General features: G+C 31.9%; 1 protein-coding gene across 1 annotated transcript; it reads left to right on the forward strand.

Annotated features, from left to right (window-relative positions):
* Window positions 1–123: 123 nt before the first annotated feature.
* On the forward strand, window positions 124–14,995 carry LOC139505187 (uncharacterized; the record flags this gene model as incomplete). Its single annotated transcript, XM_071294950.1, is given in 7 exon segments — window positions 124–169; window positions 9,032–9,538; window positions 10,025–10,559; window positions 11,532–12,036; window positions 13,085–13,216; window positions 14,232–14,292; window positions 14,830–14,995. Coding segments are annotated over 6 exon segments (1,792 nt in total), but the record flags the coding sequence as incomplete, so codon positions are not given.
* Window positions 14,996–15,415: the final 420 nt, after the last annotated feature.

Below are 15,415 nucleotides of genomic sequence, written 5' to 3' on the forward strand. Positions count from 1 at the left end.
ATCAAACCAAATATATAGATTAAATATTCTTATTAAGCAGTTTAATGAGACAGCGTCCTTTGAATGTGGAGCCATTTCTGAGGTTTATTTTGGTTTACATGAAAATGATCACTTTAAAGTTTAAATTCAACTTCCGGTACAAACTTTTGCTGAAACCAAAAAGTGAAAAGTAATATTTTCTATCTTTTCCCCATTTCCCTTCTAAAAGGAAATACTATTGAACTTTGTAATTATACACGATGATGTCTTTTCTTGAGTTAAGTTGTTTTGAATTTGTTAATTATGTTCCTGTGTCTGATCATAACGACAAGTCAAAATGCACGAATGCGGAATGGGAGTTTTTTTATTTGTTGACATGGACCTTGTGCAAAAACTCAGATGTATATTCTTTATTGTGTTATCCCTCACCATCGTTAAAAACTGTCATTACTCAAAATTGAAAACTATTTGCAATTGTGTTTTCTTGACATTTGTTCATATACATAATATACATGAGGTATTTTTTTAATATGAGGCAGGCATTACCTGTGAATGGGAACAAAGTCTGTATGAATTTATTTTTTTTGTAGCCTACATATTTGTTAAAAAAAAGAAATGGAAATACCCTTACGTTTCCGATTTTGGTTCTGTTGTTAGGGATTTTACTTGTGACGTTATTTAAGTTATGACGTCATGTTCAATGTAAACAAAGAAACGCAATGCATCAGGTAACGTTATAGATTCAAAGACAAAGAATAATTAAAAATGAAATATTGGTATTGTGTTCCCATATTTTACTAGACTACAAAAGTCTCACAGACAACGAGATCGGAAAAAGGAAGTAGGTTTCTGCGCAAATGCGGGAATTAAAAAAAAAGTGACAAAAAAAATTTGAACGATTTTGAGTTCATTCATTCATTAGTGCAATGAAAATTTTCGGGAAATTTTCCCTATTTTTTTTTTTTTTTTTTTTCTACTATTATTATGTAATAGTGGACTTCGTCCCCATAAAATTACATTGTATATCTTTTATCTGGACTTATTGCAGAAGGCATTGCCCATGTTGGCTGCATACGTTGACATGTTGAAATGTAACAATAATAAAAAAGTAATATTTACATTGAAGACTAACACTCCAAAAGAGGGACAGTCAAACTCATACATCATGTACATGTAGATGGAAAATAAACCGACAACGCCATGGCTAAAAAATAAAAAGACAAACAGACAAATAATAGTACACAAGACACAAAATAGAAAACTAAAGACTAAGCTCAACGTACACCACCAAAACTCTGGGTGATTTTATGTAGGGTAAGCAGATCCTGCTCCACATGTTGCACCCGTTGTGTTGCTCAGTTATTACAAATCCGGTAAATAGTCTAATTCAGTACATGTGATGTAGTTCACATTCATCATATGCAGAAGCTGCTGGAATGTCGCTATATAGAATATAAAAAATAAGAAGTCAAGTGGCTTTGACATGATTCTAAATGAAATGCTAAAATGTAGCCAGTCATTTCTATTAACAGGTTTAAAAAAATTATTTAATCATATTCTTTTAACTGGCTCCTTCCCTTCTATGTGGGCAAAAGGATTTATACTTACCAATATTCAAAAGTGGTTCTACTGATGACCCCTCAAATTACAGGAGTATAACCATTGGAAGTGCACTAGGAAAACTATTTGCAAAAATATTAAACATAAGGCTAGAGAATTTTTTATCAAAGAGAAATATAATGTAAAGAACAGATTGGTTTTTGCAAGAAAAAAAGAACAAGTGACCATATGTTTGTTCTCAAAACATTAATAGAAAAATATACTCAAATGGGCCCTAAGCTTCTCTTTTCTTGTTTTGTCGATTTCAAAAAGGCATTTGATACAGTTTGGCATATGGGTCTCTTCTATAAACTAAGACAATATGGCATCAGTGATTTATATTATAATGTTATTAAAAGCATGTATAAAAAGACTGAGTTGAATGTGAGAATTAGCAAATCTCACATGACAGACTCCTTCTCATCTAATATAGGGGTTCGCCAAGGGGATAATCTCAGCCCTAACCTTTTTAAATTATTCATTAATGACCTCCCTGAAATATTTGATAAAACCTGTGACCCAGTTCAACTTGACTCAATTCAGTTGAACTCAGTGCTTATTATATGCTGATGATGTAGTTTTGCTATCTGAAACTGCAGAAGGCTTACAAAATAGTTTAGATAAGTTGTGCCTGTACTGTAATAAATGGGGATTAGAAATTAACCTTAAGAAAACAAAAAGTTTGGTTTTCAATTGTACAGGAAAAATAAATCATGCATCTTTTAAATTAAATAATTGTCCTATTGACAAAGCTAGACAATATACATACTTAGGGATAAACTTCAGTGCCTCTGGAAGCTTTACAGATGCTAAACATGATCTGTATAAAAGAGGACTAAAAGCTCTTTTTAAAATTTATAAAATATTTAAAGGTCATAAACCCAAAATTAAAACTTTACTTCATATATTTGACCACACAGTAAAACCAATTTTAACTTATGGAAGTGAAATTTGGGGTGCTTTAGATTCAAAAAAGTTAACTGAAAAAGGAGATTGTTATTTTGAAAAATTATGTAAAGAACTGCAAACTGAATCAGTTCATTTAAAAATCTGTAAATTTTCACTGGGAGTAGGAAAGAGAAGCACAAATATGGCAGTGATAGGTGAGCTAGGGAGATATCCTTTATTTATTGAAGTTATAGTTAATATGTTTTCATACTTATCACGTTTAACAAGTACAGAGGACCAATTATTGTCTGAAGCTCTCCTTGTATCAAAATCCTTATCAAACCATAGTAAGAAAAGTTGGTTTAATTCTATAAGTTCACTAGCAAAATACTTAGACATAGATTTATCACAAGTTTTTAATATGAAATCAAACTTGAAAAGATTTATTTTAAACAAACTTAAATTAAAGTATAATAAGTTGTGGTATTCATCTTTAAACAATGACAGAAAAAATATGTCATTTGGAAATAAACTTAGAACATACAGACTTTTTAAGAGAAATATATATTTTGAACCTTATTTGGCTATAGGTAATAGGAATCTGAGAATTCAGATGACAAAATTCAGACTTAGTAATCATGATTTAGAAATAGAGAGAGGTAGATACAGGGGACTTCAGGCAATGGATAGAACTTGTAATCTTTGTAAAAAAGAAGTGGAAGATGAACTCCATTTTTTACTTAAATGTTCATCTTTGGAAAGTGAGAGAGTTTCCATTATTTCCAACATAGTTAAAAGTTACAAAAACTTACACAATTTAGATTATCAATCACAATTTATTTGGCTAATGTCCAATGAAGATAGTCACATTTTTAATCAAGTGAGCAATTTAATTAATAATTTAAATGTTGTTCGAAAACAACTATTAGAAACTTAGTGAGTTTATATATTTTACTGTAAAAAGACCAGTCTGCACCAAAAACTTTTTTAACTACTAGTCCGAAGACCAATATCCTTACATTTTTCTTATTGATCCAAACAAAATTTTGCAAAAACTTACTAGTCCGAATGAAATTTTACTAGTCTGGGGCATCGGACTAGTGGCTAACCGTGCAGACTGAAAGACAGAGGCATAATTTAGATATTTGTACAGTTTCTTATTGTAGGATCATAAAAGCACCAGGGGAAAAACCAGAATATTTAAATTCAGTTTCCTATATTTTTTAGGATCACTGTATTTGTCAAAGTTGAAACATGACACATTTTATAAATATTCATAAGTGTGTCTTTCTTTTCTCTTCGTTGTAATCATTGATTTAATTGTACTCAAATAATTGTAATCATTTTGTAATCATTGTACCAAATTTAACTTGTGATTATTCTGCCTGTAATGGGTGTCTTTAATTGACAATAAAATATATTTGATTGATTTGCATATGTATAGAAGAAAAATGTCAAATTTCAATTTCGATTAAACAACAGGGACAAACCCTAAAACAGTTTGGCACAGACTGGGTTACGTTGTGTTATTGTTATGTTAATGCACCTCAATGTACATGCATGCTGGGACTACTATCATGACTATTATGATTATAAAACATGAAAACTTTTTTTTGAAATATAAATCATAACAATATTGAATACAATTTTATTATTTTTATTTACAATGGCAGTTTTGGTAAAACAATGTTATGTATATCACTTTATCCCTTGTTCAAAGCAGTCTGCAACGTTAAGAGGTAGCCTTAAGGGGGTCTTAAGTTTAAATCTCATTAGACTTGTGCAGAAGCACTGGTGATTGCCATATTGGTCTAGTGAAAAACTTAAATTGTTTGCGAAATCTTAGCTGGCATTTTATTGAATCTATGAGAACAAGTTACAAATTTGATACCGATCTTGTTTCTGTTCTTTAACTGGTATCCCTATTTAATTCATATATGTTTTTCCATTCTTCTAATCAAAGGGAACCAGTTGTCAACACATTATACCTTTATACCAACGATATTGGGAACAAGGCTCAACCATGTGCTTGCAATAGACACAATCTATAATTACCATGAATACCACTCAATGTAAACAAACATTCAAGGATTTGATCTCATAGCCCTTTTACTGTTCCTTGACCTTAAGACCAAGGGTTTGAATGCAAATTATTGTTAAGACAAACAAAAATATGAAAGAAATTATTAGGAATAATCTAAACCGGTTGGGGACATCCACCAATTAGGGGGGGGGGGGGGGGGGGGGGAAAGTAACAATCCATATTGGCTAAGTTCTTAGTTGAGTGATAATTTTACTAGTGCTAAAATGTCTCTTTACTTTAAATGGTACAAGTTTATGATCATGATGGTAACTGCATAAAAATTAAAGATGTTTATAATTAATAATTTGCAGTCTTGCAGAAAGTATACAACACAAGTTTATTCGTTTACCATCAACTTTTTATGCTCAAATTGCTGAAATGAAAAAAAAATAAAGTCAAACAGTAACTAAATTCAATAGGTACAAATGAATATTACTCTTAAATTTTATAGAGGCATTATAACCATCATAACTAGTAAAGATGTAGACAAAAATTTGAAATATGAATTTTTTTAATCAAAAATTAATAAAAACCGAATATTTCATTTTGAATTATTCATATTACCGAGCAGGCAGATGCAAAATAGTGTCTGTGCATGCGCAATAACTTGAAAACATTTGAGGAAATCTATACAAATTTAGATTTTCTGTTTCTTGTGACTAACATGCTTAATAAAGGTCAGGTTTCATGTTCAAGATTTAAGCTTTAATCTTTGTTAAGTTGTAGACCTTTAAGTGCAAATGTAGTGATACATGTAAGAGGAACTTAGAACTGTTGTCTGTGCAATGACATGAAAATGCTTTGACAATACCTTTTCATATATATATATGTTTAGAAGAGTTGTATATACATTATGTACACAGCCATGTATCACCATCATTGATGGCGATCCGATGGATACATCTGTTGTAGAGTTGTCACTGACTCAGACGTACTTATAAATATAATTATTTTCTGTGACTGTATATTACATTAATTTGTAGGATCCTTTACTATAGATAATTTAGCTGATCTGTAACAATAACATCTTCATGCCTTATATATCATGTACTGTAGTACGCCGCTAGATTAAAACTGATGAAGAAAGGTAACACACGGCCAGCGAAAGCTCTTTTTTTGAGAGCCCAGGTGGTCGTGTGGTCTAGCGGGACGGCTGCAGTGCAGGCGATTTGGTGTCACGATATCACAGTAGCATGGGTTCGAATCCCAGCGAGGGAAGAACCATAAATTTGAGAAAGCAAATTCACAGATCTAACATTGTTGGGTTGATGTTTAGACGAGTTGTATATACATTATGTACACAGCCATGTATCACCATCATTGATGGCGATCCGATGGATACATCTGTTGTAGAGTTGTCACTGACTCAGACGTACTTATAAATATAATTATTTTCTGTGACTGTATATTACATTAATTTGTAGGATCCTTTACTATAGATAATTTAGCTGATCTGTAACAATAACATCTTCATGCCTTATATATCATGTACTGTAGTACGCCGCTAGATTAAAACTGACGAAGAAAGGTAACACACGGCCAGCGAAAGCTCTTTTTTTGAGAGCCCAGGTGGTCGTGTGGTCTAGCGGGACGGCTGCAGTGCAGGCGATTTGGTGTCACGATATCACAGTAGCATGGGTTCGAATCCCGGCGAGGGACGAACCATAAATTTGCAAAAGCAAATTTACAGATCTAACATTGTTGGGTTGATGTTTAGACGAGTTGTATATACATTATGTACACAGCCATGTATCACCATCATTGATGGCGATCCGATGGATACATCTGTTGTAGAGTTGTCACTGACTCAGACGTACTTATAAATATAATTATTTTCTGTGACTGTATATTACATTAATTTGTAGGATCCTTTACTATAGATAATTTAGCTGATCTGTAACAATAACATCTTCATGCCTTATATATCATGTACTGTAGTACGCCGCTAGATTAAAACTGACGAAGAAAGGTAACACACGGCCAGCGAAAGCTCTTTTTAGACGAGTTGTATATACATCAACGAGTTGTATAAACATCAACCCAACAATGTTAAATCTGTAAATTTGCTTTCGCAAATTTATGGTTCTTCCCTCGCCGGGATTCGAACCCATGCTACTGTGATATCGTGACACCAAATCGCCTGCACTGCAGCCGTCCCGCTAGACCACACGACCACCTGGGCTATATATATATATATATATATATATATATGTCATGTATGTTATTTCCTGTGACTAAAAGTAAAAGAAGGTCAAGTTTCAATTTCTCAATTTTAGCTTTTATTGTTGATAATTTATACACCTTTGTGTAGTGTAAAATGATATTTAAAGGGTTGTCTCTGCAATAACTTGAAATTCTTGTGGTACAGCATACATGTACAACATGTATTTTGAAGAAACAAGGCAACAACCATTTGAAAGGTGGCCAAGTGGTATAAGTAGTTACTTACTGTAATCACTAGCCAGTCAACACTGAGGTTGTGAGTTTGCGGGTGCACTCAACTCCAATCTTAATTGACTAGGATTGTCAGTTTTCCTATTGAAGGTCGTGGTTTTCTCCAGACACACCAGCTTCATCCACCAATAAAAACTTACCGCCACGAAATAGCCTAAATGTGGTGCTTAAAAGTGGCGTTAAAACACCAAAAATCAAAATCAATCAATGTTAGAAGGTCCAGATTTACAAATTCCAGTTTGGTGTCAATCTGATTGCATCTTGTTGTAAAACATGCAAGACCTTTAAGCTCTAAAGCAAATGCATTAGATACATTTCAAAAATACAAACATGTTTATCTGACAATCTTATGTCCTATGAACATCTGAAATACAAATTTATTTGATTGATTTATAATACTACTATTTGATCAGTGGCGGATCTAGAACTTTTTATAATGGGGCAGCTGACTGACCTAAGGGGGCCCACTCCAGTCATGCTTCAGTGATTGCCTATATAATCAACCAAATTTTTCCCAGGAAATGGGGAGGGGGCAGGGCCTCCTGGATCTGCCTTTGTTGATTTCTAATTCAAGGGGCCAACAAAAGTGGCCTTATCAATTACCTTCTCCTTTGTGGAAAACCTTATAACATCCTGCACGAAACTTGTGATTTTTTTTTAAACATTCGAATAATTAAAAAAAAATGATTAAAATATGGAAATATGAATATATTTTGAAATAAATATTTGATTCAATTAACACAAAAGATTATGATAAAATAATGAAAATTAATAAACCTGTCTCTAAATAAAAGATATTTAATTCATCAAATCAATTTATGTGTGGGTGTTGTATATTGCAGTACAAAATGTCTATGTAACAGCTTGCTGTGTCAAGACATAATACAGCTACCTTTGACATTTAAAACTATTTTGTTGTGCAACTTTTACATATTAAGTTATTTCTTCATCACATTTTTGATTTATATATATATATATCAGAAATATATTTTTGTGAGTATATTGTACAGAGTTAAATACAGTTGATAACTTTAAATATTCATGTGTAAATGTCATCTTTATTAACTTATATTTTCAAAAAAAATATTAAGAGATTTAAACTAACTTATTAGGTAAGTAAGGATCAAATATTGCATTTTGAGCCTAGTCAAAATTATATTTTTGATTGAAATTAGTTCCTCCAGATATGAAATACATGTAAGACTTAAACCATGTAAAATTCAGCATGTTCAGACAAAGCAATAGGATTTTGTTGTATAACCTATATAGCTAGGTACTATATAAGAAGGAATTATGTTTTTGTCTGTCTTTATCAAGTTTTTAGTTTAGCTATTTCAAGGCATCAGCTGGCAATGGGTCCTCTTCTGGTAAACATGTAAAGGTTGTCTCTTGTTTCTTACCATACTTAATGTATTTTTGTTGTTGTTGAACATTAACTTGATAACAAAATATACTTCTTTAAAAAAAAAATATCAATCATTAATCAACATGGTTCATTTATTCTTTCCAATATTTTTATCTGTTACATGATAATTTCATCTGGCCTAGCAATTTCATTTTGTTATGATGACATGTAGTAACTTGATGTTATACTTACTTTTCTCCTGGACATTTCCCCATTACTTTGGATTCATTATTATTTGTTAGATGTCAATTTTCTTGGATCTCAAGTGTATAGAGCTTGGGAAACATGAATTTAAATGTTTAATGTGTGCAGACAAAATATCCTTGAAAATGCAACCACAAAAATAAATACCTATCATATGCATATGCATATACAGTGTAACCTGTCTTATCCGACACCTGAGTATTACAACATCCTGCTTCAACCGACACATTTTCATGGTCACAAAATATGGCTATCCTTGCAGGAAAAATCTGAGTATTCCAACACCCTTCTTAATCTGACATTTTTTTCTGGTCCCAAAGTGTGTTGTTTTAGACAGGTTACATTGTAAATGCAAATAAATGAATCCATTAAATGTATCTCTTTTTTTGTCATATTTATATTTTCTTATGTCTTTGTAGCCCAATCAAGACAGAGACAACTAATGCAATAAATATGGTGCTTGAGAAGAGGCAGAGATATGACCATTCTTCTCAACATGTTTCTATAATATATATACCATAAGTCCTCAAACCATGGAATCATTGAAGAAGCATTTTTCTATGAATGCAGGAGGTAAAGGAAATGAAACGGAAACATCAAAATCTAAATTCTTCTTGAACATGAACAATTCTTCGTTCATGTCACATGTTGTGAACGGATACGAAGGCGTGGTGGAGTACATTGATGCATGGAAGAAATTTGATGGGGCTGGTACCCACCTTATTGATTCCATGCAGAGTGCTGTGAAAGGGACATGTTATGAGAATCTTGGACAGGAAACCAGTAATGCCTTTAAGTCAGTTCACTCCAGTAGTAATGGTATTGATCCATCAGGAAAGTTGAGAGAGATGGAAAATTTATTGTTTGGTCTGAAAAACCAGCTTGAGAGTGGCGATGAAAATGACAGGTGCCATTCAAATTTACAAGTATGTTAAGTTGACTTCATTATTTACATCCCTGCCATTTATAATTTGTTGAGATTTTTTCATTTTAGTCTTTGCTAAATTAATGCTTGTTCCTACTTAATTGTCATTGAATGATTTGATTGTGTTGAAGTCCATTTTTTTTTAATTACAAACGTTTTTTTTAGCTTAGGAACTCACTCGTCTCCAAACCATTGACTAACATATTATTTGTAAAAATACTGATTCTGAATACAGATAAATTGAACTCAATGCAGTGATCACTGCGAATACAGTATGTTCAAGTTAATTTGAAATTCATTTGGTAATAATGTTCAAGGATTTGATACGTACATGTATTATATTTTAGAGATATGTGAATATTAAAAAGAATTATAAGAGTAGTTCTCCCTTAAGATTTCCTAAAGGGATGCCAAAATCCTAGTCTGACCCTCTTACCATTCATTTTTTGTTTTCATTCGTTGACTTAGAATTAATTTATCTTTTCAGATTTTATGTCGGTGCTTATTGCTGTTCTTAAAAGTTCAGTTAGACTACCATCAAATGTGTTCTGCCACTGTTGCCTCTTTACTCAGTGTACTAGTCCAATCCTACGAGTGTTCAGAAAACAAAGATATTTTACTCCAAATGAGTAACTTAGACATCATACCTCCTTCCCCTAGGCAATCTCCTAGTCGTAATAACTTTCGTAAAAAACAAAACCAAAGCAGCTACTCACCAAAATTGCCTACCAAGCAAAATACTCTAAAATCATCATTTCTCTCACTCTTTGAAAGGAAGAATTCACCAGATGAAAGTAGCAGTGGGACTGCATTTTATGTGGACATAAGTAAAAACGATCAAAGTGATGCACCAACTAAAGATAACCAGAAAGTGCTCAATAAGGATGTAGTTTTTGACAGTATTGAAGAGCCACATGTTGAGTTTAGGGGAGATGTTCAGACAGGGATTCTGGTACAAATAGGACCAGATCCAACTGATGAAGTACTACCAGAGAGCAGTTTAATGAAACCAGTTAGTCCAGGTACAATTTTTTTATTTTGAGTATTATGGTCAAGTATTTGCAGTTCACACATGCAATTGGTCGCTCTCTCTCTCAGTCTCTCTCTCTTGGTTTCTTTTCTTCTAAAATATCAGCTGCTTGAAAATTTTCACAATGTGAAGCTTATTTTGCTGGGCTCACTCACTAAAAAGATTTACATTGAGGCTTGCAGCTGATATTTTATGATATCAAAGTGTAGGAAACACAATAATCGATATATATATATCAAGCAGCAAAATTATATAAACTTATTTATCTGCCAACTGCACCTACGTCATTCTCCAATTCTAACTTCTTGTATTCAAATTGTAAGATTTTGATTGATTATGTTTAAGTTATTTTGTTAAAAAGAATGTATTGATTGTTTGCGATACATTTAGGTTAGAAAAAGATTGAAAAGCTGAGGAATATTTGTTGTGGATATTTATTTGATAGTTGATTATAAGAATAGTCTTATAATGGAACTATATTTAGAAGAAATAAAAATAAGGAGATTTGGTGTTATTGATGTTTTATTTTGGTCAAAAATTATTTTTTTTTTTTTAATATAATACAACACTTAACTGCACATTGTATTTAGTATCATTATTACTGATGGAATACTTGTATCTTTATATGATTCTTGCTGTACACAAAGAAAAACTATACAAATTTTTACTTTGCAATGCTTATTATAATATATATGTAAGTGCAAAGGAAAAAGATTCAGAAATTCAACCTTGACCACCTTGTACTCAAAACTGAAATTTTTATGACCCGCTGTAGCGTATGTGCCATTAAGTCTTACCCTTGTCTGTCTGTCAGTACATCCCATAACTGGTTTCCATTCTCTAACTTTAGTTTGCCTCAACCAAATGTTATGAAACTTATACACAATGCTTATTACCACAAAACACAGATCATGGTTGATTTTTTTATCATTAATATGCCATACATTTATTTGTATATTTCCAGATCAAAATATAGTAAAACAGATATCAGGCAAAACGCCTTTAGCATCTGCTGAAGAATTAGATAGTGTTATCAACTTATTGTCTGCATGTGGAACCCAGCCAAAACACATGGAAACCATTCATGAAAACCAACTTACTGTGCCAAGTATTTACACATCACGCACACCCTCTCCTGGGAGTGATGAAATGAGGCCAAGCAAAGTTCAGCCACAGAGACACTCAGAAGGATCTCTAGATTTTTCGGGAATGGGAGGAGCTGGTCGTAACACCTGGCCTCATCGCTCAAGCTTGCCTAGTGTAGCATTAAGTGGCCATATGAATTATCATGATATGATGGGTACTGGGGGTACATTACCAAGAAGGTTTTCACATGAACTGAACCGTCCAAATCCAAACTTTCTAAGTCCACAGCCATCTACCAATGCATTAACTGGTTCTAACTGGTCATTCCCAGATTATAAATATGGAAATAGGACCTGGCCAATGAACAGCATGTCTACACAGTGGTAGGTATTATAAATACATATTAAGTTGATAACATATCGTATAGCGGGTTATTTTCGCTTATTTTCGAGGATAGAACAAAATCGCCAAATATATTCCGCAAAACTAAAATAAAATTGAGAATGGAAATGGGGAATGTGTCAAAGAGACAACAACCCGACCAAATAAAAGTTTACATTCAAAGGTATTGATAAAAGTTTTAAATCCGCCAGAATATTGTATACCTTATTCAATAAAAATCGTGAAATTTTACACCCGCGAAAATAGCCCCCTATACAGTAGTATGCCTGGTTGAGACCTTTTTGGCCTTAAATCACCAATTTTTTGTCTTGAATGCTATGAAATAGTATGTCATTTTTGCAGCAGTCTCTATCATTAACTCGTAAGATAAATCAACAAAAAGTAAAATGAGGGTTTTGATGGGGTTTACATAATAGAGAATGATGGGCAAATTAGATCAAGAATAGAGTACAAGGTATATAAAACAATATAAAATGGGCACAATAAAATAAAGAATACAGACTAATCACTATTCAGCAAAATCCATAAAGAATAGAGCAAATCATGGTAAATGGGCCAAACAAATAAAGATTTGAGAATAATTGTATTGTTTAATGTAGATATTTGGTTGCTTAAACATAAAAGAATAAAATTTAGTTTGTTTGAAATATAAAGCAATTTTCTATTTTTTCTTCAATTGTTTTTATTCTCTTGATGGCAACATAACAATTATGCTATTTAGTTTGTTTGAAATATATAGCAAATTTCTGAACAAAAATATATTATATCAGCAGAAAATGATAACTCTCCATATCAAATATACAACCAAATAAAAAAAATAAACTTGTGACAACTCTGCTGCTATTTCTGTAGGTATCAAATTGATATTAAATTAGCTATCCAGAAATGGCCCACATTTTTGTTTTTGTTAAAAAAAACATAGTTTATTAAGAAATATATTAATTTGAACTCAGATACTCTAAACAGTCTAAATAGTAGCTGGTCTGCTATACAGGACTATATCAATGACTATATTCTCTTTACTTTCAGCTCAGATACTCTAAACAGTCTAAATAGTAGCTGGTCTGCTATACAGGACTCAGACGATCTCAGTGACGATTCTTCTTGCGGAGAACAGTTTTTTGCTGTAGGGCTGGACCTTGTACATGCAATGGATTCAAAGTAAGCTTCTTGCAAAGATATGTACTTTAAATAGGAAATTTCTACCATTGTTTATCAGATTTTCTCTAATTTTTGTGCTATTTTCACATTTCCGTACTGGTATGAGAAAAAAAATTCTCCTCACTAGTGAAAAATCTGTTCTCGGCAAATGATTGGTTAAAATTTAATTGTGATGTTTAATTTTCTTGATTTCTTCTGAATTTTCTTATTGTGACGTCATGAAATAAGGCGACCATGCCTGATGACAACACATCAAAAGTACACAACTTTCCTCAAATCTTTTAAAAGGAAGGATGAAAATCATAAGAGAAACAGATTCCACCACTGTAACTTGTGTATTACGATATTTGTCCACTCTCAATAGTTATATTTTAATTATTGAAAAAGCACGGCAAGCCTCGTGCTTTAAATATTAAAATTTAACTGTCTCAAGCTGAGAAATATTGTAATTACACTTGTTGCAGTTGTGGAATCTATATATTTCTAATAGACCATCTGTAAAAAACATGAATAAAAATGTCACAGAATGAAGGTGAATCATTAAAAAAAAATTACTTAAATAAAAGAACAGAGTTTCATTTTCCCCTGTGTTGCACATATTAATCTGTCAGAGGGCATTAAATTAAAAAATATTCTTTTTTTTTTATTCTTCTTTAAAACAAATTGTAAATATCTTAGTGAAATGAAGGCTTGAGCAAATGCAATGGAGTTTCCAATATTGTTAATAAAAGACATTTAGGGCATTAAATCAAAATGGAAAAAAAACCCAACAAACTGTCAAAAACACACTAAGATCACCTTTACCAGGTTGAATTTAATTATTGCAATGTTTTTATTATTGCGAAAAATGCAACAGGATTATAAATTTAAACTCCCATTTTGTAATTTTTAATGAATTAAACAGAATTTTCCTCAATATCACATTTCAGTTAAAAATGACAATATCGCAATGATAAATATACGCAATAATTTCTGAATTTACAGTATATAATTTTGTTGTTTATTACAATAACAGGAATGAAAGTAGTGACGAAGAAACAGACAAACAGGTAAAGAATACAGATGAACAAAATGTTGTAAGTTTTACATTTCATGATTATCTTTCAAATATAATTTACTTTATAGACTGATAGATTTGACACTTATGGTTAGAGTAAAAATATGTCATCTTATACTGTGGTTTCATTATCATTCGTTGGATACCAATTTTCGTGGGAACAGGTGAACCAAGAATTCAAATTTTCAACAAAAAACATAATTTCCATAGGCTTTGTATACTGAGATTGGCAAAACTGCAAAAATCAAATATGCACGAATATGCAAGTTTTTAGCAATTCACAAAAATTTATACAATGTACTAACGAAAATAAATGAATCCACAGTAGTATGTCAAATTACAAACAAGCTTTTGTTATTCATGAATTGTATTTAGTGTTTGATGGCAGAAATATAGAATTCCTTAAAATTTTCTTTATAATTAGAATTTGTATGAGAATTCACAAGCTTTCTTTAAGAGTTATGAAAAGTAAATATTAAAGGGAACTTTTAAAAATAAATATATCACATGTTTCATTTGAGAACTTGTCCTGAAATGATCTTGCATGTAATTTTAGGACATCTTGTCATCAGTATCATGGTCTCAGAAACAGTCATGGCCATCATCCAATCAGACTGCAGCTGTAACACCATGTGACCAAGTGAGAAACCAATCACATCGGCCATTATCTATGCAGTGGAGTGACCCCCTTGCCAATAGAAACATGTGGCCTTCTGCATCAGGTTTAACTTATTTACAAATTTCATGCTAAGATAAACTTGATGATAAACCTTGAGAATATTTTGCTTTTATTAATAAAACATTCTCATTTTGTACTGTGAAAATTTTCCCAAGGTAACTAATGACTTTGGATGAATTTGATAAATATAGTTATCATTGTCCTTTTCAAGCTAAATTTAGATATTTCAGGTTAACTCAGGAAACAAAAATTCAAGACAGTAGAGACATTTGATAGATTCCTTTTGTTATTTTCCTTTTAAGCTCACCTTTCCAAAGGAACAGTGAGCTTTGCCATCACTTATCTTAGTTATCATTCGTCCAGTGTAAACTATTTCAAAAATATTCTAATCTGAAACTACTGAACAATCCAAAGCAAACTTAGGCTGAAAATCCTAAGGGTATCTAGCATAAAGTTTGTGTTT

The sequence above is a fragment of the Mytilus edulis genome, unplaced genomic scaffold (genome assembly GCF_963676685.1).
Source record: "Mytilus edulis unplaced genomic scaffold, xbMytEdul2.2 SCAFFOLD_724, whole genome shotgun sequence".
Classification (NCBI taxonomy): domain Eukaryota; kingdom Metazoa; phylum Mollusca; class Bivalvia; order Mytilida; family Mytilidae; genus Mytilus; species Mytilus edulis.